This window comes from Acinonyx jubatus, chromosome D1 (genome assembly GCF_027475565.1).
Source record: "Acinonyx jubatus isolate Ajub_Pintada_27869175 chromosome D1, VMU_Ajub_asm_v1.0, whole genome shotgun sequence".
NCBI lineage: Eukaryota > Metazoa > Chordata > Mammalia > Carnivora > Felidae > Acinonyx > Acinonyx jubatus.
In genome coordinates this window covers 48,346,769-48,373,362 of record NC_069390.1, presented here as the reverse complement: position 1 = coordinate 48,373,362, position 26,594 = coordinate 48,346,769, and the positions used below count along the sequence as shown (strand labels likewise).

Here is a 26,594-nt window from a genome sequence, read left to right as displayed (position 1 = left end):
TCAATGAATAGCCAGATGAAGAGATACATAGGGTGAGGTCTTGCACACTGAAGCTTCTGTTTCTGTGGAGTTTGGGGCCTGGCACATGGGTGTGTTCTGGTTTACAAACCCAGAAGCTCTCTAAACCTTGTTTTTTGGGGCTTTTATGGAGGTTTCATTACATACACATGAATGATTAAATGACTGGTCACTGGTGATTGGTTATACCTCCAACCCCTCTCCCCTCCTCAGTCAAGGAGTGGGACTGAAAGTTGCAACCTTCTAATAATATGGTTGGCTCCAATGGAAACCAGCCCTCATCCTTAGGTGTTTTCCAAAAGTTGTTCATTAATGACAACAAAAGACAATTTAATCACTCTTATCACTTAGGATATTCATGGGTTTTAGGAGTTCTGTGCCAGATATTGGATAAAGGCCAAATGCAGCTTACCTTTAAACAGCACAGGCCATAGTAAGGACTTATGATTTTATTAATAACATTTTCTTTTCTCTAGCTTACTTTATTGTAAGAAAACAGTATGTAATACATATACACAATGTAGGTTGACTGCTTATGTTATCCAGTCAACAGTAGGCTGTTAGCAGTTAAGTTTTGAGGAAATCAAAAGTTATATGCAGATTTTTAGCTGTGAGGTGGTTGGTGCCCCTAATCTTTACATTGTTTAAGGGTCAACTGTATATATTTCTTATTGTGAATCACAATATCATGTAGTCAAAATACCATTTTTTTTTTAAAGTTTAGTTATTTATTTTGAGAGATAGAAATCACATGTGCAAGAACAGGGGAGGGGCAGAAAGAGAAGGAGAGAGAAAATCCCGCGGGGCCAGATCTCATGAACTGTGAGATCATGACCTGAGACGAAAGAAATCAAGAGTTGGACGCTTAACTGACTGAGCCACCCAGGCGCCCCAAGCCAAAATACCATTCTACATTCCTCTTTCTCCCTCAGCCCTTCATCTCCCGTGTGCTTTTTTTCTTTTTTTGGGGGGGAGGATTTTATACTTCTGCACATTCAGCTACCTCTTTCTAGAATGCCCTTCCTTCTCCTCTACAGCTGTTTGTAAACTTGTACTAATTTTTGTACTTTTTTTTATATTTGAAAAAAATATTTATTTTGAGAGAGAGAGAGAGAGAGAGAGGGAGGGAGAGAACATGCACACGTGCATGTGAGCAGGGGAGGAAGAGAGAGAGGGGGAGGGAGAGAATACTGAGCAGGCTCTGCACTGTCAGCACAGAACCCAATGTGGGTCTTGATCCCATGAATCATGAGATCATGACCTGAGCGGAAACCAAGAGTCGGATGCTTAACTGACTGAGCCACCCAGGTGCCCCAACTAATTTTCAAGACTCAGTGTTCACCTTAGAGAAGGCTACCCTCATCCCTATCCTCAGTGGGTAACATTGACATTGATTTTCATGCATTCTGTGAGTCAGTAGATCTGGCCTTTTTCTCAGTAGGAGATCATTAAATCAGGATATTCCATGGACTACTGGGCTCGGCTAAAACTCCAGCTAATGTTGTCTGAGAAGGCTTTCAGAATTAGCCCTGTCACACAGTTATCATTAAAAGGTCAAATTTTGCTGCTGTTGCGTCTTGAGCAAACCGCCCAGCCCTAAAGCCTCAAGAGGCTTTTGTCCTTCTTGGCATCAGAACTCTATTATTATTCTCTTCCTTCTTGTTCGTCACTATTGCCCCTCCCATTTGGACAGGCTTTAGTGATTATGTCAGCTTTCACAGATGGTATCTTATTTGTTCCTCACAATAACACCCTCATGAGGCAGAGAGGGCTGTTGTTTTTACCAGGTGAGGGGACTGCAATTTCACCTGGGTCTGAGGGTGTGGGGCAGGCCTGACTCCCTGAGGTGCTACTGAAATTCTGGGACTGGTTTATGAAATTTCCCATGGAACCAGAAGTTTCCCCGCAAAAGCTGTGGGGGTACCCCACAGGAAAGCTGTGGGGTAATGGCAGTAATGAAGATGCTATCAGCAGCTGAGTGGCCAGAGGCTGGACACCACTCCCACATCTGCAACTTCAGGCACAGTTGTTCAGCATTTCTGCTTCTTGCTGCCAGATTGTGCCACTGATTTCAGGGTATTTCAGGCCCCTGGGGAAGATAAGAGCTCTACAGACCTAACTGACAGGCCTGGCGCTCCTGGCTTATTTGGCCTCAGATCCCAGCCTCTCCAATTTCTTCTCACATCTCTCCTCTCGCCTTTGTTCTCCACACCTTCTTTCACTTGGGTTTCTTGACTAAACCGTGCTTTGTCTAGGCTGTTATTTGTCTGGTGGAAGTTTCTTCTCTCACTTTTGCCCAGTTAGCTACAACTCATCCTTCAGGACTCAGCCTCACTGTCATTCCTCATTTGCAGCCCTCCCTGTTCCCGACAGAGCAGCATATTCACCTGTGTACACCCTCATATCAACCCATACTTCCCCTTCGTAGCACTTAGCAGAAAAACACAGGATGGTCTGGAATGCAGTCCAAGGGGAGGGCATGCTGTTTGTTTGTAACACTTAGAAAGCCACGAGTATTAGCCATAACTAAGCTAGTCTTAAATGAGAGAACAAAGTCTATCTAGTCAAAACTATTTGAATGGGTTTCAACTCCTTTATCTATACCTTTCAAACACTATGGAACTATGTAGTCCTCCATGAGACCTGTTAGAATCCCCCTTTTCTCACCCACTACCTTCACACACTAGAGCTGCTTTTTCTTTCTTATCAACAACTGTCCTTTCCCCCACCAAATGTCTGCATTGTGGTCTTTCTCTCTTCCTTTCTTCCTAATTCTCCATGACAAGAAACAACTGAAGAACTAGTCTGGGAAGGTAGGACTCTCTTGGAAGGCAGGGGAGGGGAGGAATGAGCAGGCCAAGGCAGAATCTTCTTTGGTGGGCAGGGGAAGGAAATATTATCTTGGGAACATATCTTTTCACCGTTGTTCAGTTATCTAATGCTACATAACAAACCACTCAAAACTTGGTGGCATGAAAGAACTACCATTTCATTATGTTCATGCTTCAGTGGCCAGAAGTTTGGGCAGGGTACAGAAGGAATGGTTTGTTTTTGCTTCCCAATGTCTGGGACCTAAGCTGCATTGGCTAGAAAACGGCTGGAGATGTCAGGGACAGCTTGACTGGGGTCATATGTCTCACGTTTGGGTTCTTTTCCATGTAGTGTCTGCTGGACTAGAATGTCTAAGATGGCTCCTTCATTCATATATCTGGTGTCTAGGCTGGTATGATTGAAACAGCTGGGATCTGGCCAGCATTGTTCTCTCTCTTTGTGGTTTTCCATGTGTCCTTAGCTGCTCACAGCATGGCAGCAAGGTTCCAAAAGGGAGCATTCTGAGAGTAAGAATTCCAAGAAATCCAGGTTAAGGTCGAAAGGCTTTTTATGACCTGGTTTACAAGTCCCAGGCTGCTACTTCTGTCACGTTTTGTTGGCCAAACAAGCCACTTAGTCCACCTCATATCTGAGGGGAGAGGAATTAGATTTGCCTTTTGATATTTAAAAAAAAAATTTTTTTTTAACGTTTTATTTATTTTTGAGACAGGGAGAGACAGAGCATGAACAGGGGAGGGTCAGAGAGAGGGAGACACAGAATCTGAAACAGGCTCCAGGCTCTGAGCTGTCAGCACAGAGCCCGACGCGGGGCTTGAACTCATGGACCGCGAGATCATGACCTGAGCCGAAGTCGGCTGCTTAACCGACTGAGCCACCCAGGTGCCCCTTGATATTTAGAGCAGTATGGATCCATAGAGAGGGACACAGTTAATTGCTGCCATCTTGGACATTATCCACCATAGTCCTCACCTCATTCCAGACACTACAATTCATGTCCCTTTCATGGAATTGGCTTGAAGTCTAGGATCACATCAAAGTCGGGTCCAGGTGTATGAGGGTCTTTAATTAGAGCTCCTCTTCATCCGAACAACTATGAATTAAAGAGACAAATTATGTGTCCCATCCCTGTCATTGAAAAAATATGATACAATGTTTCTTTATTTTTTGAAATAACGTTTATTATTGTTTTGAGCTAAATTTAGGGTTAATTGGTTACACAGCCATAGATAACTAATATAATCTGTTAGATTCCAAAGCACAGTTCTTTTCATGACATCATTCTGCTTTTAAAATTTGTTTGGATTATGAGAATTGAGATTGTGGAAGAAATGGGAATGTGGAAGTTCAGAATGTCCTAGTCATGTGATCATTAAAAAATGCTTTGAAATATTTATTTGGTGCTAACAGATACTGAGAGAACCATCTAGTGGTTAAGCTGAACCCTGAGAATTAGGAGAGTTTATTTATTTTTTTTGTCACTACCCAGGGAAAGCTGAGTTGGCATTCAGAAATTAAAGGTTGAATCATGTGTTTTTGCTGACTGGCAGGTTTGGATTGGAATTGGGGAAGATAAATGATAGAAACAATACTGACACAGCAAGAAAAATCCTGACAAATGGTGATGAAGTAGGGTAGGGCCTCAAGAGCCCTCACAGTGAAGGACCAGCAGCCCCTTGACTTCTGCTCCTTCCCTTCACCTAGGCTACCCTTTCCTCTGCCCTGCCAAGTTTCCTTTGGGCTCAAGCTCATTGAGCAATTTCTTCCTTTTCTGCTTTTTCCAAATCCCCCTCCTTTATATGAACTTTTCCTTTTTTATAAGGTACGTATATGTGCATTTAGGAACATAAAAGAGGAAAACAAAGCCAAACTTGATCTGAGAATTATCTCTTTGAAAACTCTTGGCACTTGTTCTCTTCATAGCGTCCAGATTCAGTCTTGGATTGGAGAGGCAAGGCACTGTGCCTGGTGACTTAATCAGATTGGAGTCAGCCAGCAATCCTTATTATCCTAGGATGTGACCCTTAGAAGACCCCCCCGCCCCCCCAGAATATCTGGTACAACATGCTCATTTTTATGTGGAGAATTTGAAGCCCACAGAGCTCAGGTGATCATTGTTAACAGATATTAATTGAACATCTACAATGAGGAGGACGCTCTTATAGGCTTGGACGTGTACTTTTAAATGGTCCACCCATTCTGACTAGTGAAATGGGTGGAGTGATTTGCTGGGATGCTCTCATAACTCCTATTGTGCCAGCACAGAAACACCAGGAACAGCAGAATAACCAGGGTCAAACTCTTTCTAAGTTGTAAACTGACCCCGAACAACTGAGGATTAGAAAGAAAAGGTTGCCTGACCGCGCGGCTTCTAAACCAACCTTAAACCTCGTCTCTGGGCCCCCAGAGCCCACTACATAGTAGGCATCAGGAAACGTTTGAAAAATGAATATAAACCTTCGCTCAGACGCCCTTCCCTGCCTCCCCTCCCCCTCTACATCCTCTCTGGCTAGGAACTGCGCTAGCATTGGAGCCCCAGCTCGGGGACTTTTCCGGCTCTTGTTAGTTCTCCTCAGACAGTGGCGCGTCCGCGGGACTGGTTGGTCCAGAGCTCCCTTTTTCACTGAGCAGCACGGACTGGAGCTGAGAGGCTGCTCTCGCCGATTCTCATATTTTAACTCGGAATGCGGGTCTTGTTTAGGGGCACGCGAGCCCCGAAGGTGGCCCGAGACGGTCTGGGGAACTCGAGAGGCATGCGGGGTAGTGCTCTGCGTCTAAGCCTGCAAGAAGGCCTGTATTCCCACCCGCAGGAGTGGGAAGTCCGGTCCACCCTAACGCTCCCACCCTAGTGCGCGAGGCTGCGGGCAAGCAGCGAGTGGGCGGGGCCTGGTGGGGGCGGGGCCTGCCACGGTCAGGTGACTGCAGGGCGGGCAGCGGCGGCGGCGGTGGCTGTAGAGGGGCGTCAGACTCGCCCCAGGGTCGGCGAGGGAGGCTGGCAGTCAGGATAGACACACCGCGGCCATGGGAGGCTTGAAGGACGAGCTGCTCAAGGCCATCTGGCATGCCTTCACCGCGCTGGACCTGGACCACAGCGGCAAGGTCTCCAAGTCCCAGCTCAAGGTGGGCGCCACCCCCCCCCCCCCCCTTTCGCTTCGGTCCCCCACCCGGCCCGGACCCGGTGCGCGCTCCACTGCCCCGGCTAGTGGTGACCCCAAGGAGGGGAGGGCAGGAATGCGGCCCGGCGGCCTGCTCTGGGCAGAGGGGCCAGAGACCAGGATTTTGCTGTTCTGCTTTCCTCTTGCCTTCAGGCCGTGCCCTCGGGCCGGCTGTTAGTCTCCTCAAGGCTCTTCGTGACGGTGGGGGGATGAGGGGGGTGAGGCAGCGATGGGGTCTGGGCGAGCCGGGCTCTTGTCGGCGGGGGGGGCGATCCAGAAAATCTCCGATTCGGACAGGGCTGTGGTAAACTCCCTTAGACAACATACCCAGATTACTGCTGCACTCTGGAAGAGGAGGGACTTACCCAAGGTCACTGGGCTGAGCCTTCTGTGGAGCGCACGCTCCACACCAGGGCAGCCCTTGAAACGGCCAGCTGCACCCCAGGCATTCTGGCTGTTCGGGGGGAGGAAGAAGTTCCCAGAGCCCGGTCTCCATTGGCTTCAACTTTGGGAGCTTTGGTGGGGGGGACGGTTTCTGACTAGTGAGGAAGACCTCCTTGCCTAGCGTCCTCAGGCCAGTCACGCGTGTGCTGTGCCCCGCAGGGACCTTGGTTCTGGGTGAGGAGCACTGATCTTTCTGGCAGATCTTTATTGGGACTGCCAAAGACCCCATCACTGAGAGGGTAAGGTATAAATAAAGGAATGCTTGTAAGTTGAGTAACCCCAAGCAGGGAAAGTGGCACTTAGCCAGGAGAAATTGGCAGCTTCTTGGAAGTATAAAATATAGAAACGGACAAGAAGACGCATTCACAGGCATTTTCTAATATGCACATTTTGGATCTGAATGTCTGGTTTTCTTAGCCTCTTCTGGGAATGAATTTATGAAGATTGGGTTTGCTTTGTTTATTTTGTGCAGTAATCAGGAGGTTCTTATGAGTGTGGTTTTTAGGCCAGTAGGATTTAGCATTTGCTTTCCCTCCCCCTTCCCCATCTTCCTTTCCTCTCCTTCTCATTCATAAAATCATAGTCTGGAAGGGTTCACAGAGATCATTCTCCTAATCTTTATTTTACTTTTAAATTAAATTAACATTCAATGAAGTTGACTTTCTTGGTGTACAGTTCTATGAGTTTTAACACATGTATAAAAATTTATAACTACTACCAAAATCAGTTTTCCATCAGATCTGTCATCTCAAAAAGCTTCATGTTGCCCTTTCACCCCCAGTTGGTGAGAGGTGTATTCTTAATTGCTTAAGTTTTGTCTTTTCCACAGTGTCATGTAAATGGAGTCATTCAGTATGTAACCTTTTGATACTGGCTTCTTTTACTCAGGGTAATGCCTTAGAGATTCATCCATGTTATTGTGTGTATTAATAGTCTTTTTTATTAAGTAATCCATTGTATTGTTGTACCCAAGTTAATCCATTCACCCTTGAACATTTGTGTTATTTCCGCTTTTTGGTGATTATGTATAGAACTGTGTTTTGCTTTTTTTTTTTTAAGTTCATTTATTTGGGGGGGGGGCACGAGCAGGGGAGGAGCAGAGAGAGAAAGAGAGAGAGAGGGAGAGAGAGAAGGGAGGGAGGGGGGGAATCCCAAGCAGGCTCCATGCTGTTAGTGCAGAGCCCAATGCTGGGCTCAGTCTCACAAGCTGTGAGATCATGACCTGAGCCGAAACCAGGAGTCAGAATCTTAACCTACTGGGCCACCCAGGTGCCCCTATTGTTTTTACTTTTAATTTACCTATACCACTATATTTAAAGTGGATTTCTTCTAGATAGCATGTAGTTGGGTCTTGTGTTTTAATCCATACTGACAGTCTCTATCTTTTAATTGTGTTTAGACCATTTACATTTAATGTAATTATTGATATGGTTAGATTTAGGGCTAACCTAAATTTTATTTTTATTATTTTATTATTTGGTTTCTGTTTTCCAATTTTTTGTTTCACTGTTTCTTCTTTCCTTCTTTCTTTTAGATTACTTGAATATATATATATATATATTTTTTTTTTTAATTTTTTTTTTTTAACATTTATTTATTTTTGAGACAGAGAGAGAGAGAGCATGAACAGGGGAGGGTCAGAGAAAGCGGGAGACACAGAATCTATCTGAAGCAGGCTCCAGGCTCTGAGCTGTCAGCACAGAGTCCGATGCGGGGCTCGAACCCACGGACTGCGAGATCATGACCTAAGCCGAAGTCGGACGCTTAACTGACTGAGCCACTCAGGCGCCCCACTTGAATATATTTTAATATTTCATTTTAATAATACTGAATTTTTGACTATATTTCTTTCTGTAGTTTTTAAAATGATTACTCTAGAGATTATAATATATACCTAACTTTTCAGTCTCCTTAAAATTAATATTTTACAACTTTAAGAGGAATGTGGAAACTATATCACTATTTAGGTCCCTTTACTCTCCCTGCTTTATGTTGCAGTTGTCATATTTATTAACTTACACACATTGAAAATATTAACAATATTAAAATTTTTTGCTTTGAACCACCAATAAATTATTTAATTTAATTTTAATTTAATTTTATGTATTTTTTAATGTTTATTTATTTATTTTGAGAGACAGAGAGAGAGAGAGTGAGAGAGCAAGCATGTGCAGGGGAGAGGCAGAGAGAGGAGAGAGAGGATCCCAAGCAGGCTGACTGTGCTGACTGTGCAGAGCCTCACCTGGGGCTTGAACCTATGAACCATGAGATAATGACCTGAGCCAAAACCAAGAGTCGGATGCTTAACCGACTGAACTATCCAGGTGCCCTATTTATTTATTTTTAAATGTTTTTTCTTTTTTTTTTAATTTTTGAGAGAGTGAGGGTGCATGAGTGTGTGAGCAGGGGTAGGGCAGAGAGAGAAAGGGAGACAAGGATCTGAAGTGAACTCTGAGCTGACAGCATAGAGCCCAGTGTGGGGCTCGAACTCTTGAACCATGAGACCATGACCTGAGCGGAAAGTCAGATGCTTAACTGACTAAGCCACCTAGGCACACCTAAAGTTTTATTTATTTAAGTAATCTCTACACCCAACATGGGGCTTGAACTCATGATCCTGAGACCAAGAGTCACATGCTTCTCTGACTGAGCCATCCAGGTGCCCTCATTTTTCCTCTTTTAATTGATGACATAAATGAGATGTTTTCTGTTACTTTTGTTGTACTCCATTCAAACTTGTCCTTATGGCTGCTTATAGAAAAAGAGGATTCTTGACTGAAAGGCTTGGCAAGAAGCATTAAATACCAGTACATACCTTTCACCCATAAGATGTTGATAATGCAACTATGCAATTGTATTTTGTTTGTCCCTTGTCTACTTAATTGAGAGACTTTGGAATTGATTTAGTTCTGTCCATCTTGCCAGTGTTTCTGGAATGGAAAATATTAAAAAAAATTCTATTTAGGTCTTTCCTTTTTGTTTTGACTTTGAAGTTTGATGTTCGCTGATTTACTGGCTAGGAGTAGAGTGTTTGCCTTAATTTATTCATTCATTCGTTCAATATGATACATTCATTCATACAATAACCTTTTGTGTGTTTACTCTGTGTAAGGTACCATGTTAATTTCCTAACAAGATTAGAATTTTTAGGCTCTTAAGAGTTAATATCTCCTTGGAGGAAATATCATATAATTGGTTTTATTAAATACAGACTGAAAATTATATATCCAAAACAAGTGTTAAAATTTATCACTTTGTGAAACTGTATGGGCATTTTAAAATATTTTTGACATTTGTCTTTTCGAATTACCTTCACAATATTTGACACAGTGAATGGATATTCACTAACTATGTAATGGATAATTCATGTGTTAGATACTGTGCCCAGTGCTAAGGATGATAGTAAAGGTGGCAGGGGGGAAAGCCAAATATAAATCTTTGCCTTCAAAGAGTTTAAGTTTTTGTAGGTAAATTAAGAAAATAATCAACCATTAGAGAAGGTTGGTATTCCCTTTCTCTCTCCCTCTCTTTTTCTTTTTCTTTTTTCTTTTTCTTTTCTTCCTTTCTTTCTTGATTATATTACTCAGTTACCTTATCCTTAAGCAATGTGAAGTGTGGTGGTAGAGATAAGAAATAAGTATTATTGGATAGAGGATGTTGAGTGGATTAGAAGATAAGGGGCCATGAAATTTTAGAGGAGGAGGTGATTACTTCTTACTGGTGGGATTATTTTATGAAAAAAGCTCCTTTGAAATGAACTCCTAGGGAAGACAGGTGGGATGTGATTATATAGAAATGCAGGATTCTGTTCATTCATGTTCATTCTATTCATTCATGCATTCATTCATTCAATGAATATTTGTTGACTGCTCTTAGCCCCAAGGCATCCCTGTGAAGTATTGCAGCTGACAGGAATTAATCAGGCATTTATGGGGACCTCTGTACAATTAATTAATTAATTAATTAAAGTTTATTTATTTAGAGAGAGAGAGCGCATGAGCCCATCCATGAGTGGGGAGGAGCAGAGAGCAGGGGAGAGAGAGAATGCCAAACAGGCTGCATGCTGTCTGTACAAAGCCTGATGCGGGGCTCCATCTCGCAATTGTGAGATCATGACCTGAGCTGAAATCGAGTGGGATGTTTAACTGGCTGAACCACCCAGGCGTTTGTTCCTGTCTAATTTATTTTGATTGCAGTGTAGAATATAAGTGTGTGTGTACGTATATATAAGAGAGAGTTATTGCTGGTGATAAAGCTATAGAAATAGATTGCAGTTAATATGCATGGAAAACTGAGTACCAGGCTAGTTAGGTAGGTGCCATACAGCCTGCAAGTTTTCTGAGAGGTGATGGGCCATGATCATCAGTACACTTTAGGAAGTCACTTGGGCTGTAGCATGTGTACTAGGTTAGAGTGGATTGGGCATACTGGAATTAGGAAACTGTTGCAGTAGCCCAGATGAGAGGTAATGGAGACTGGAGGTGGTAAGGATAGACAAGTAGGGGATGGTGGGTGAAGGAATTTTGCTGTCTACTTGCCTGGGCTCATGACTGGGTATGAAGAGAAATGAAAAGGACACAGTCAGAAATGTTTCACATTTCAGCTGTGGATGACCAATGGATAGTAGTGGTTTTTAATAGAAACAGGAAAGTTATGAAAAGGAACTGCTAGAAAAGAAACGAAAGTTAACTTTGAACATGTAGGGTTTTGTTTATTTTGTTTTATTTTTGAGGTGCTTGTTGGAGGTAATGTCCTTGGCAAGGGTGGGGCTGTCTGTACAGGATCTGGTAGTTGAAGCTTGGGAAAAGGAGAGGAGAGATTAACTGACGGTCTTGGGCAATGGCTAGAGTAGGTGGTGAGAGGAAGAATAGAAGCCAAGGGACCAGAAATGAGAGCAGGAACCACTTTGGGGCAACACTGGAGCTGAAGGAGAAGAGATTTCAAGGAATACATGGTCTATTATCTTTGAGAGTTATTATTATTATACATGTATTTTGGAGATTGTAAAGTAATGAGATTGATTCTTTCTTGCCATAGCTTATGAACTACATATTTCTTCTCTAAAGAGAAGTTGTGAAGAGTTTGGAATATTGGCATCATCTTGGGAATAAATTTATTTTTGCTTTATTTATTTATTTTGAGAGAGAGGGTGCAAGTGAGTGAGGGCAGAGAGAGAGAGAGAGAGAGAGAGAGAGACAAAGAGAGGCAGGGCTCACCCGAAGTGGGGCTAGTGTTCACCCAGTGCAGGGCTTGAGCTCACCTGAAGCAGGCCTCGAACTCACGAACTGTGAGATCATGACCTATGCTTAACTGACTGAGCCACCCCAGTGCCCTTAGTTTTTACTTTTAAGGAGATTACTTTGCAGTACGGTAATCGTTGAGATAAATGTGTGTTTGAGTCACTGCTATAGCTACTAAATATTTTCATTTAGGGTCCCAAGTTTAGTACAAAAATCTTATGTTTTTATACTTAATTTTTATTAATTAATACCATATTTTTAAGTAAAACCAAAATTACTACCTCAAGAATTAAAAAAAAAATTTTTTTTAATGTTCATTTTCTGTTTTTGAGACAGAGACAGCACATGAGCCGGGGAGGGGCAGAGAGAGAGAGGGAGACACAGAATCCAAAGCAGGCTCCAGGCTCTGAGCTGTCAGCGTAGAGCCCGACGCAGGGGTTGAACTCACAGACTGCGAGATTATGACCTGAGCCGAAGTCAGACGCTTAACCGTCTGAGCCACCCAGGCGCCCCACTACTTCAAGAAATTTTGAAACTTGAAATCCAAAGAATAAATTAACAATATAATATTATAATTATATAATTATTATTTTGTTGTTGCAAACATAGACTTTCATTAAATTTATCAATAAGATAAAAATATGGAACACAGAATTTGAAAACCATCTGTGACTTGCATAAGCTACTATAGAGGCAAGATGTTAGGGTTGTTTAGTCACACTGGTGCTTCCTTGTTGAGACAACCAGGTATGAGGTCTGCATAGGTCAGTATCTTATTGATTTTCATTAATGTACTCCCCCAACCCCCTGTTCCCTGCACCCTCCAAAAAAAGGGGGGACCACTTCTGCCTCACTTTTGTTAACCTTGATTCTTTCTCCTTCTTCTGCATTCCTTGTGCCCTCCTTGGGCTTTTTCTGTGCACCCTCTGCAGGAGACCTTTTTCTCTTGGGCTCCACTTGTGGCCTTTCTGGCTCCCCACCTGAGTTGCAGCTGTACAAGTCTTTACCCCACCAACACTCGGCCTGAGTACCCCCATAGAATTCATCAGCTATATTAGTTTAATTTGCAATTGGATTGTTAGAAGGCAACTCATTTTTTAAGTTGTCGTATTGATTTGGTGTTACTCTATTTTTCAGGCCGGATACAGGAGGACATTAAACTGAATTATTTTATTTTTTTAAATGTTTATTTATTTTTGAGAGAGTGAGCAAGCGGGGTGAGCGAGAGAGAGAGGGAGACAGAGAATCCCAAGCAAGCTCCGCACTGTTAGTGCAGAACCTGATGCAGGGCTTGAACTCATGAACCATGAGATCATGATCCGAGCTGAAATCAAGAGCCAGATGCTTAACAGACTGAGCCACCCAAGTGTCCCTGAATTATTTTTGAGAGAGAGACAGAGTGTGAGCAGGGGAGGAGCAGAGAGAGAGGGAGACACAGAATCTGAAGCAGGCTCCAGGCCCTCAGCTGTCAGCACAGAGCCCAACGCAGGGCTCGAACTCACGAACGGTCATGAGATCATGACCTGAGCCGAAGTCAGACGCTCAACCGACTGAGCCACCCAGGCGCCCCCTGAATTATTATTTTAAGTTAAGCTTTTCCTATGTGTACTGATCTACTTGTTGGCTGCTGAAGTAGATATCAATAGGCTAATGGTGGGGAAAAAAATCTTCAGAAACACATTCTCACTTGCTTTTAAACTTGTATTTATGAATAGTCTTTCCTTAGAACAAACTATAAGACTATTTTTTGTTTTGAATGCAATTTTAGTATACACTATAACTGATGTGAGGTTAAAAGCTATTGAGAGATTGGGGTGCCTGGGTGGCTCAGTCATTTGAGTGTCCAACTCTTGACTTTGGTTCAGGTCACGATCTCATAGTTTGTGAATTTGAGTCCTGCATTGGGCTCTGCATACTGACAGCCCAGGGCCTGCTTGGGATTCTGTCTCCTTCTCTCTCTGCCCCTTCCCTGCTGGTGCGTGTGTCCTCTCTCTCTCTCTCTCTCTCTCAAAATTAATAAAAATAAACTTAAAAAAAATAAAAAAAGAAAACTACTGAGATTGGTGGAAATTTTCCTTTATATCTGTAGGCAGGTACTACTAGGTACATATAGATAGCTAAGTCAATATTGAGTTGAATGGTACAATTTTCTTTCCACCTATTTTGTCCTTGGTTTAGTTTTGGTGTTTATGCTCTTGTTTTGTGTGTGTGTGTGTGTGTGTGTGTGTGTGTGTGTGTGTATTTAAAATTTTATTTTTAATTAATTTCTACACCTAATGTAGGGCTTGGACTTATGACCAAGAGATCAAGAGTCACACACTCCACTGACTGAGCCAGCCAGGTGCCTGTAATATATATATTTTTAATGAGGGACATTTGTATGTGGATTCTGTATGTTATGTATATGCCATCTGAAGCAGACATTGTTACGTTTAGGTTATGATGTAAATTTGCAGAAGTCAATGGAAATAGATATAGGGCATATTATTTGAAGTAGAGGCAGTAATTATTTTCTTCTCTACTTATTTATGTTTTAAAATGATCTTCAGATTATTTAGAATTTCAGTGGTCTTGCTGTAAGATAATAAATTTCCAGTGTTACTTAGACATACATGCAATTCTGACCTGAAACCATAATAATCCTAGAAGAGAGCCCAGGCAGTAATTTCTCTGACATTGGCCATAGCAACATTTTTTAAAAAAATTTTTAATGTTTATTTATTTCTGAGACAGAGAGAGACAGCATGAGTGGAGGAAGGGCAGAGAGAGAGGGAGACACAGAATCAGAAGCAGGCTCCAGGTTCTGAGCTGTTAGCACAGAGCTCAACGCAGGGCTCGAACCCACAGACCGTGAGATCATGACCTGAGCTGAAGTTGGAAGCTCAACCGACTGAGCCACCCAGGCGCCCCGGCCATACCAACGTTTTTTAAGGTATGTTTCCTAAGGCAAGGGGAACAAACACAAAAATAAATAATTGGGACTACATCAAAGTAAAAGGTTTTTGCATAGTGAAGGAAACAACAAAAATAAAAGGCAGCCTACTAAATGGGAGAAGGTACTTGCAAATGACATATCCGATAAAGGGTCAGTATCCAAAATATATAAAGAACTTATACAGCTCAACACCCAAAACCCCAAATAAGTCAACTAAAAAGTGGGCAGAAGACATGAACAGACATTTCTCTAAAGAAGACATACAGATGACCAACAGCCAAATGAAAAGATGTTCAACATCACTCATCATCAGGGAAATGCAAATCAAAACCACAATGAGATACCACCTCACACCTGTCAGAATGGCTGAAATTAAAAACACAAAAGGGTGCCTGGCTGTCTCAGTCAGTGGAGCATACAATTCTTGATCTTGGGGTTGTAGGTTCGAGCCCTAAGTTGGGTGTAGAGATTACTTAAAAATAAAATCTCTAAGGGACACCTGGGTGGCTTGGCCGGTTAAGTGTTCAGCTCTTTATTTCGGCTCAGGTCATGATCTCACGGTTTGTGAGTTTGAGTCCTGCGCTGGGCTCTGCACTGACAGCATGGAGCCTTTTTGGGATTCTTTCTCTCCCTCTCTCTCTATTCTTCTCCTGTTCATGCTAGTGTGCACTCTCTCTCCTCAAAATAAATAAATAAGCTTAAAAAAAAAGTCTTAACAAAAAACCCTACAAGAAACAGCAAGTGTTGGCGAGGATGTGGAGAGAAAGGAACTCTTGTGTACTGTTGGTGGGAATGCAAACTGGTGCAGCCACTCTTGAAAATGGTATGGAGGTTCCTCAAAAAATTAAAAATAAAATTATCATGTGATCCAGTAATTCCACAACTGGGTATTTATGAAATATGAAATACTAATTCAAAATATATATTCACCCCTCTGTTTATTGCAGCATTATTTATAAGAGCCAAGATATGAAGGCAACCCATGTCCTTTGATAGATGAAGGATAAAGATGTGCATATATATATCTCTCTATAAATAAATATATATCTATATGTATTTGCAACAACATGGTGGGTCTAGAGCGCATAATGCTAAGTGAACTAAGTCAGTCAGAGAATGACATACCATATGATTTCACTCATATGTGGAATTTAAGAAACAACAAATGAACAAAGAAAAAAACAAAACAGACTCTTACAAATAGAGAACAAACTGGTGGTTACCAGAGGGGAGGTGGGTGAGAGGGGATGGATGAAATAAGTGAGGGGGATTAAGAGTACATGTATTGGGATGAGCACTGAGTAATGTACAGAATTGTATCACTATATTGTACACCTAAAACTAATGTAACACTGTATATTAATTTTACTGGGATTAAAATAACTTAAAAAAAATACATGTAATTCCAAGAAGGTAAGATGATGAAGCCTGTTATTTAAACACTTGCACCTTAAAGAGAAACTTTGGAATAGTTCATATATACATATGGTATACAATTCATAAAGTTCAAAGGGCATTTACAAAAGTGAAAAGTAAGTTTTTTCCCACCCCTGGCCCACACTATTTTCCTGCCCTGGAGGTAACCATTATAACTAGTTTGTTATGTTCCTTCCAGAGATCAAAATGTACCTTAAAATTAATACTCTTATTGTTATAGTAAATGTTCTTTTTTTTTTTTTTTTTTTAATGTTTATTTATTTTTTGAGAGACAGAGATACAGCGTGAGCCAGGAGGGGCAGAGAGAGAGTCACAGAATCTGAAGCAGGCTCCAGGCTCCTAGCTGTTAGCACAGAGCCCAGCACGGAGCTTGAACTCACAAAGTGTGAGATCATGACCTGAGCTGCAGTTGGACGCTTAACTAACTGAGCCACCCAGGCGCCCCAGTGTTGTTCTTTTAAATATAGCAAAGTGTAGTGATATTTTCTGCAACCTTTATTATAACTTTACTTTGCAATTATGGTTGCAGTGTGAATTACATGTCATTCCCGGAAATGTCTTGAAATAAGCTTATTGGCTGTGCACTTTTATCCTGTTTTTAGAAACAGAGTGTTTTGTTTTAAATTGTGCCCTTTTGAAGTAAAAGAGGATCTAAGTGGAAAAAAATTTTGGGGAAATAACATGGGTAGTTTGAAGAAAAAAATTTTTTTAAAGTTTATTTATTTTTGAGAGAGAGAGACACCAAGTGTGAGTTGGGGAGGGTCAGAGAGAGAGGGAGACACAGAATCTGAAGCAGGTTCCAGGCTCTCTGAGCTGTCAGCACACAGCTGGACGTGGGGCTTGAACTTATGAGCTGTGAGATCATGACCTGAGCTGAAGTTGGATGCTTAACTGACTGAGCCACCCAGGCGCCCCAACAACATGGGTAGTTTTAATCTTTATTCATTTCTCAATGATAGATTTTCAACTAAATGTATTTTTTAAATTTTTTATGTTTATTTATTATTTTTGAGAGCAAGGGAAACAGGGCATGAGTGGGGGAGGGGCAGAGAGAGAGGGAGACACAGAATCGGAAGCAGGCTCCAGGCTCTGAGCTGTCAGCACAGGGCTTGAACCCACGAACTACGAGATCATGACCTGAGCCGAAGTCAGCTGCTCAACTGACCGAGCCACCCAGGCGCCCCAACTAAATATCTTTTTAAAAATAATTTTTAAAAAATGTTTATTTTTAAATGAGCATGCAAGTGGGGGAGGGGCAGAGAGAGAGAGTGGGGACAGAGGATCCAAAGCAGGCTCTGCACGGACAGCAGCAAGCCCGATGTGGGGCTCAAACCCACAAACCATGAGGTCATGACCCGAGCCAACATTGAACACTCAACTGCCTGAGCAACCAGGCACCCCTCAACAAAATATCTTTCATTTTTTGCTTTCCAGTTGGTTTATGTATCTTATGAATAATGTCACATGTTCTGTTCCAATGTAGGCATTTAGCCTCAAAAAATGTTTAACTTTACTAGTTACAAAAGTAATTGAGCCTGGCCAATGTATCAGTTGAAAATACAGTAGTCCCCACTTATCTGCAGTTTCGATTTTTATGGTTTCAGTTACCTGCAGTGATCTGGAAGCAGTATGTGTGTATCAGAAAAAACACGTATCTAGGGTTCAGTATTATCCATGGTGTCAGGCATCAACTGGGAATCTTGGAATATCTCCTGTGCATAAGTAGGACAACTGTATAAAGGAAGCAAGTTGCAGTAAAGGGCTTTTATTTTGTGAAACACAATGTAAAAATATGGTTAATTCTTGTGAACTTGGCATGTATATTTTCTCTGTAATCTTTAGTGTTACGTTTCTATTAATCACTGTGGTAGAAGTTATTTCTGTTGAGGAACTAAAAATCTGATTACAAAATATGGGGTTAGGGGATTGGAATCGGGAGTGAGCCTATAAAAGTCTTTGTAAATATTTTTTATATTTACCAAAACAAAGCAGTAAAGACAGCTCTCCAAATAAAGAGCATGTAAGAGACATTTAGAAATCTTAAAATGGTAATAATGGATTCTGGGTGATTTCTTTCTTCATTTCTTATTTGCTAATAACTTTTCAGTGAGATAACTTGGAAATTTGGGGTTTTTTTTGAAATAACATGTAAACTTATACTTTATTAAAGATAATACACAAACTGTGAGGCACTGTGTATGCGTATGGCCCTCCATCTGAAGCGCTAGTGTGCATTTCTAATCTTATGACTCAGAGTTCTTAACCTTCTTGATCACCATTTTGTATTTCCTTTGGGGTCTCACTATAATCTTGAGGTACATAGTACCTGGAAGCTAGAGACAGAAGAGGCTTTGAATGACCTTTTCTCACTTACTCTGTGCCATCACAGAGTAGCTATGTTCTCATTCCCTCCCGACAGGAGGGTTTTTATTATCTTATCCCCTCAGTGGATAATTAGCAATTGGGACTCGAGATATTCCAACTTGCCTACACAGTCTCTCTTATGTGTGTCCCGGTTCCTTTCCTATAACATAAGTCTGAGGTAGCCCTTTGTCTCAGCTTCCTTTATCTTCCCCAAGGATTCATTTCATAAATCTATTTTTCTGCTCTGCTTTCTGCTTTATTTCCTTCATCTCATTGTACCTTCAGGTTCCTTTTTTTTTTTAATTTAAACTCTGTCTACTTGAAACTTCAATTCTCAGAATTAATTGTGGAAACGTATTTAGGAGTAAATCTGCATATAGTTGAATTTCATATATAATGAGATCTTGTGATTAGGGAGACATTGCTACAATTTTGGAAAAACTGATTTTTTCATCTTAGGATTCTTCTGTGCCTTCTATACCTTTTGCTTCTTCAGGAATAATTAGCTTTGGTAATCAACTATGTTTGATTTGGATCAGGAGAGTGGTGTATGTGAACATGGTGTACTAGCCAGAAGAAGTGATACTAGTTAGGATAAAAGTTGTTCTGGTTAGATGGACAGTATTGAAGGTATTCTACTTCATTGCATAAGCAGCTCTGGGAGGATGGAACATTATCTGTCTTGCCATATGGATGTTGGGCTACATTTTAGATATTTTTGTTCTTGGACAGAATAGATGGTTAACATACATTTGTTGGCTGACCATATTAGAACCAGTAGTTCAGACCTGATCCTGTAAAGCGGAGAAGTTACTAAAACTTTTGGGTAGATATAAAAGTGGTAGAGTTTTGAGGTTATTCTGATGATATGGGTGTGGTAATTAGAGGTGAGAGGCTGAAGATGGGGAAACCAATTGGGGAGCTCTGTAACAGTTCATGAGTAAGTTGATGAATGCCAGACTGGGATGGTGGCGGTAGGAATCAAAACAGATATGCTCCTTACCTTTATAGAACTTTTAGTCTTATGAATGATACAGACCAGTAAACTGGTAATTCAAATATAGTGAGATAAAGAAAGTACACATTTCTCCTAATGCTTGTGGAATCTATTCATGACACCGGCATATAATCAATTATTTCATTGGTGGCTGCAAGATAGTGATTTTTAAGATCAATTCTATAATTTTTGTATAACGACAGGTGTTAATTTTCCTACTCTGTTTAAACTTTCACCTAAAAAAAAAAGTGCTGGAAGCATAGAAGAGGGGAACCTACCTTGTTTACGGCGAGGATTAGAGGAGTTAGGCCAGAGAATGCTTCTAGAGGAAGAGACATTTGTCACTGACCTTAAGGGATGTGTCAAACTGGTCCATAAGAATATCCGTGATGAAAGATTTGGAAAGTAATCCCTTGGAAATGCAGGAAAAAGTTCAAAGAGAGCACTAGTTGGGGAGTCAGGAAATCTGTCTGTGCTCTGATACTTGTGTGGCCATGGGAAGTCACTTCTTGCTGGGCTTGTTTTCTCATTTGTAAAATGTGAAGTACCAGATGAGATCTTTGAAGGTTAGCCTTCTAATTTAACTATGTTAGTTTGATGTGTTTACCACAGTCATATCCTGTTGAGTGTTTGCTATGCAGCAGCTCTTTGTTGGGGTCTCAGAAGGGAGAATGGGACCTGCTGCTGGGGGCAAGGAGCCCCTGTTTCCTCAGCGTTACATGCTCTGGTTAGCCCTAAGCCGATAGAGCACCTCACTCAGTGGAGAGAGGAGCTGGCATTAGATTTAGCAGTAGGGTAAACTGTAAGTAAAAGAGGTACAAGAAGAGGAGATTCCATAATTTTGTTGTTAAAGGAACGGTAGTGCCGAAGTCAGAATCAGGGTGGGAAACCTGTTTTGGGGAGAAGGATGATGAGTCCTCCTTTGGATTTTTTGGATGTGAAGCAGATCTAGTATTAGTTAGAGATATAAATCAGAGTTCAGTTGACAGGGCAAAACTGGAAGGAGACCTGAGAATTATTAGAATAGAGGTGACTTAGCGTTGTCCAAATAAAAGCACTTTTGAAGAAGGGAATAAGGAGAAAGAAGAACGCAGGACTGAAAATTGAGCTTTGGGAAATGTCCACATTGGGAGAATGAGGGGTGAGGGAGGTAGGCACCTTTGTGGAGGAAGGAGAAGAACCAAAATAAGTCTAAGAGAAGGGGGATGATCCAGATTGCCAAGTGCCAGAGACTTGGGAGAGTGACTTGTTCAGAAGGTATCTGTCCCATGTTGGGCTCTTCAGGAAGCAGATGCTGAGACAGAGTTGGGAGTACAAAAGGGTTATTGGGGAGAAACACCAATGGAAAAAAAAAGAGGAAGCAAGATTGGGAAAAGGAACTGTCAAACAGAGATAGGGACTTGACAAAACTGGGAGCAAATGATGCCACCATCTTGCTCAGTCCATTGGCTGAGGGGGACCCTGAAAATACTAATAGCTGGAGGCTCTTAGCTAACCACAGTCCTTGTAGCTGGGTAGCAGTTCCTTTCTTGAGGGATCTGAGTAGTACATCTCTGTCTGCCACAGAATCCTTTTGAAAAAGAAATTTCATGAGATTGATAGGGATGGAAGCCATATTATGGAGACCATAAAGACAGTGGTTAGAAGAGAGGACAGCAAAGTTAAACCTCAGATTTGTGATCTTTAACATTACCTTGGGTGTACATTGTGGCTTGAGATTTTCTTTTGGAGAAGATTGTACTATATTGAACTATTGTACTAATTTTTCTCTCTTCTGTTATAGAGTTCTCTCTTAACACTTATTGAGTCATTTCCTCAAAAATCTCTACTCAAATTTTGAGGAACTGGATTGCTTTACTAGACCTCAGTCGGATGAATTATGCCTGCTAGTTCTGGTGGTGTTAATAACTAATGGAGGCATTGTTTTTTACTCTAAAGGTGATCTGAATTAGAGATTCCAATAAAACAAAAATTCTCTCTTGTGGAATATAGTTGTAGTATAGTGAAATAAATTCAAAGACCCAGAACTAGGTAAAGATGGAGAAGCAAACTAAACCAAAAAAACAAAACAAAACAAAACAAAAACAAACACCAAAAACAAAACAAAACAAAAACAAAAAAAGAGAAAGAAAAGAAAATTCTTAAGTGGGGCTCATTTAGCAAACATTTGTTGAACATCAGGTACTGTCTGATCAGGTACTTTATTAGGTTTTGATATTGCATAGATGGATAAAATATAGACCTTCCCTTTATGGAACTTACAGAGTGGTGGGACAGAGACAGACACTTATTGGAGTTAAATCTTCAAAAAAAATTTTTTTTTCCTTCTGTAGTTTATTTATGTTGAGAGAGAGAGCAAGCACAAGCAGGGGAGGGGCAGAGAGAGGGGGAGAGAGAGAGAGAGAGAGAGAGACAGAGAGACAGAGAGAGAGAGAGAGAGAGAAAATCCCAAGTAGACTGAGCCCAATTGAGCCCAATGCAGGGCTCAATCCCATGACTGTGAGATCATGACCTGAGCTGAAATGAAGAGTCTGATACTTAATTGACTGAGCCACCCAGGTGTCCCATTTTAAGTGATTGATCTTCTTCTTCTTTTTTTTTTTTAATTTTGTTAAATGTTTTTATTTATTTTTGAGACGGAGAGAGACAGAGCATGAGCAGGGGAGGGGCAGAGAGAGGGGGAAATACAGAATCTGAAGCAGGCTCCAGGCTCCGAGCTGTCAGTACAGAGCCCGGTGTGGGGCTTGACCTCACAAGCTGTGAGATCATGACCTGAACTGAAGTCGGATGCTTAACCGACTGAGCCACCCAGGCACCCCAAGTGATTGATCTTCTTAAAGACATTTGTTTATGCTGTAGTCCAGTGGGAGGCTGAAATCTAAGGAAGCTATCCTACATTGGGAGACTTTGTTGCCCATTAAGTGGCTTCTTCAAGAGACATAGCAAAGGATAGTTCTTTTGGGTGACTGAACGGAGTTAATTTTATCAAGTCTATAGTCCTATAATGATCTCTCTCTTCATATTTTGTAATTTTATTGGTATTCTCTAGCTGGAACCCCTAGACATATTTCATTTAAAAATTTTCCACAACCTACAAATTTCACTTTTTCTGACTATAAAGATAATACATAGAATATTCAGACAACACATTGAAGTATAGAGGTAAAGGTAAAATACTGAAAATTCCATGACCAAAGGCAGATGCAATTAACTTTTCAGTGAATGTCTTTCTAACATCTGTATCCCTCCTTTTTCCTCCCCTTCCTTGCTTTGTACGCATACACACATGCATATACACATACATATATATCCTTTCATATATATGGGACTATATTTCATATGCTTTTGTAATCTCTTTTCTTGAACAAGTGTTAGGGTCATCCTTTCTCTTTCTTTCTTTCTGTCTTTCTTTCTTTCTTTCTTTCTTTCTTTCTTTCTTTCTTTCTTTCTTGTTTATTTCTTGAGAGAGAGGGAGGGAGGGAGGGAGGGAGAGGGAGGGGCACATAGAGAGGGAGAGGGAATCCCAAGCAGACTCGTGCTGTCAGCGTGAATCCTGATGTGGGGCAGGGCTCAATCTCACAAAATGTGAGATCGTGGCTTGAGCCAAAATCAAGAATCTGACATTTAACTGACTGAGCCACCCTGGGTACCCCAGGGTCATCTTTCCATTATCACTGCACATAGATACAGACAACCATTCTTAATAACGGCTGTGAACTATTTCACTGTTTTGATGCATCATGTTTTATTTAACCACTTTCCTGTTCATAGATATTTGAGATGTTTGGATGCTCTCAGCCAGGGATGCTGCTAAACATCCCGTAATGCATAGGACACATCTCCCCCTGCTCCCTGAATAAAGAATTATCGGATCCAAAATGTCAGTAGTGGTGGAGGAAACCTTCTCTATTCCTTCTCCAGTGTTGAGTGGTGGCAATCCTTACTCCCTTATATATCTGTTTAAATACCAGGTATTGTTACTCAGGCAATAAATAATAGCTCTTTTAATTTGCATTGTTTTGATTACTAGTAAGGATAAGCATCTTTTCCTATTTTTATTAGTCATTAGTTTTTTTTGTGAATTTTCCATACATGTCCATTGTCCATTTTTAATTTTTTTTTAATGTTTATTTATTTTTGAGATGGAGAGAGACAGAGCATGAACGGGGGAGGGGCAGAGAGAGAGGGAGACACAGAATCGAAAGCAGGCTCCAGGCTCTGAGCCATTAGCCCAGAGCCCGACGTGGGGCTTGAACTCACAGACCGTGAGGTCGTGACCTGAGCTGAAGTCGGACGCTTAACCGACTGAGCCACCCAGGCGCCCCATGTCCATTTTTAAATAGGCTTTCATCTTTTACTTAATTTCTAAGAATAATTTGAATTTTGGAGCTATCTGCCTTTTTATGGTGTCTTTATGGTGTCTCTTTTTTTAATGTTTATTTATTTTTATTTTGAGAGAGAGAGAGAGAGAGAGAGCGAGAGAGAGAGCAGAGGAGGGGCAGAGAGAGACAGAGAGAATCCCAAGCAGGGCAGAACCTGATGCAGGGCTTGATCTCATGAACGGTGAGATCATGACATGAACTAATATCAAGAGTTGGCTGCTTAACCAACTGAGCCACCCAGGCACCCCTATGGTGTCTCTTTTTAAAGAGAAATTAAAACACTTTTTATGTGGTCAAATTTACTGATATTGTCAGTTTGATATTTGAAGAGGAATAAGTTAATGAAGTATCTGAAATAACTTATTAAAGATGGTTCATTTAGAATGCAATCCTGTAGCATTTACTGTAGGTAGTTTAGTGGCATATAGTCTCTGGACAACATCACAACAGGTGGTTTTGAGTTAGATATGCTGCCATAGTCTGTTCATAAGTGTTATGCTCTTACTAGTAGTCTCTGTGAAGGATGTGGATATAAGTGTTATGAAAGGTTCCCTCCATCACTGAGCTGCAGTTAGGTATTTGAGATACTGCTAGCATATGAAGTCATTCATTCAAATGCTGAATAGGAGTTCAGTGGACAGGAGGGCCAGTAAAGGTTTCTTAGAGTTTGCGGAGAATGACCCAGTAACTAGACAGAAGGGAATGTTCTAGCATGCTGTTATTGTGGGACAGGCGGATAGACTGGGGTTCTCATCCTTGTTTTGTTACTAATCAGTGTTTGACTTAGGCTAAGCCTCAGGCCCCAGTGTTCTTATCTGTGAAATAAGGAGATAGGAGTAGGACATTCCCTAAGATTGTTGTCATTATTAAAATAATATGGTTTTACTGTTGAAAGAATTTTTAGAAAGAATTTGTTCAGCATTTATTGAAATTTATTTCAATTTATTGAAAGACTTCTGCCTTTTGAATAGCATGTTAGGTGCTGTGGGAATGCAAGGATAGGTAAGACATGGGCCTTTCTTTCAGAAATTTACCATCTTATGGGAGAGCAAAATCATGTGTGGTAGTATAAGATAAGAGCTACAAAGTGATTGGGAGATGCAAAGTGAGGAAAGCCTATCTTGATTTTGGGTGGTGGAGGCTTCTGAAAAGGATGGCACTTATTTTAGGTAGAAATGGAGGCATAGGGGTGGTTGGAGCAAAGGCCTTGAGGGAAGGGGGCGTGGTACAGAGTTTGGGTGGGATACAGTGAGTAAACTTGTTTGGTGGGATTTGTACAGTTGGTGCATAGCAGCAGGAAAAAAAGCTAGAAAGATAAAGAGGGCCTGACTTGTCTAGTGACTTAAATACAGGGCTGAGAACTTATTTGGGTCTTGCTTCTGTAGGCTTTTGATGAATTTTAGATGAGAGGATAATGTGATGGAAGCCTTACTTTAAAATTAATTTGGTAAAAGTGTCTAGGATGGTGATTGCATTTAGGGACTGAGTCAACATTGACTTTGAGATTTCTGAGACTGAATACAATGAAGATAATTTAAGAGAAAGCAAGCAAGACTTAAAACAGTGATAAGCAGGATGAAAGGATATTGTCAGGAAAGGGAAAATGACTCTATGTGGTAAGGGGCAGGACCTCTATTAAGACAATGCTCTTAAGGCAGGGCATAATACCGGTAGGAAATTGGTCATTCTGGTTCATTGTTAGGAAGAGTTTTCTGGTAATTTGCCATTAGCATGAAATTTTATAAATCAGACAGGAATTTTCATGTTTTAAAAAAAGATTGCTTACTATGAGTTATAATTCTATGATTGTGTTAGTTCAGATAAGCTTGTTGGAATGGAGATCCCCACCCCCCTTTTCTTCAGTGTTGAAGTTTGTCCATTACGCACATCCTGTAAAGGGAAACTGTGACTTGTGTGTGTGTGGCGGGGGGCACATTTCAGAGAACCTTTATAATCTCTACATCTTTGGGAGGGAGGAGGGTAAACATTATGGACTTGTATGTTAAAACACCATTTAGTCGTTCATCATCCTTGATTTCATTTTCATGATAGTTGGAGCAAAGCACATAAAAAGGGTAAATGGCAAACCACTGAACAGGAGCAGACCAGCGAACAGGGCTCATGCAGTTAATTAGTCATCTCTTGTCAGCAAAGGCCCTGCAGAGGCAATAGTAGATGGCTATGAAAGAATGGGAGAGATGGGTTTTTGGCATGGATGTGGATCTTTTATTTTAGTGACAATAGTTTATTCTTCAAATCAGGGGAATGAGAACAAAGTTGCTTAGCAATCATGTGGGCGCTAAAAGAATGGCCTTTGGAGGAGCTGCCATTTGAAGTTGGATAAATTCAACTTTTTTGAGAAACTTGCAAACACTCTGATTAGAGTGATTCAGGGGCAGTCCTTATACAAACTGAGAACTTGCAGCCTTGTTTCCTCCCGATTGCTTTTGTTCTGATCTGCTTTCCAGCTTCCTCATCTGCAGAGGGGGCTAGTCCCTCTTGGAACTCATTCCCCCAAAGGTAGATACTAGGAGATGGGGGCCCCTTGAGAGAGAATGGTCCCAGTGTTCTGACATACATTCTTCACCAGTGGATTTAACTCGGCTCCACAAAGTAGTGGAGCCATCTTGTTGGGTCCTGGAGAGCTGACTAGGTAGGGCTGGGGGAGCAGCAGTCAGTCCATCACTGCAAATTAGCTACAACGTGCATGCACAGCTACACAGTCATAGGGCTCTCTGTTTTTCCAGAAAGAGAAGGAAAGTGGCAAATGAGAAAAGGGCATCAGAGCAGGAG

General features: G+C 41.3%; 1 protein-coding gene across 2 annotated transcripts in view; it reads left to right on the top strand.

Annotated features, from left to right (window-relative positions):
* Positions 1 to 5,767: 5,767 nt before the first annotated feature.
* SWAP70 (switching B cell complex subunit SWAP70) overlaps positions 5,768 to 26,594 on the top strand; it is a 76,770-nt gene continuing 55,943 nt past the window's right edge. Inside the window, exon 1 of one of the 2 annotated variants that reach the window (XM_053203489.1) lies at positions 5,768 to 5,967. In XM_053203489.1, coding sequence (XP_053059464.1) covers positions 5,869 to 5,967 — 99 coding nt within the window. In that variant the 5' untranslated portion in view covers positions 5,768 to 5,868. The remainder of the gene's footprint in view (positions 5,968 to 26,594) is intronic. The other variant, XM_027073173.2, reaches the window with a different exon arrangement.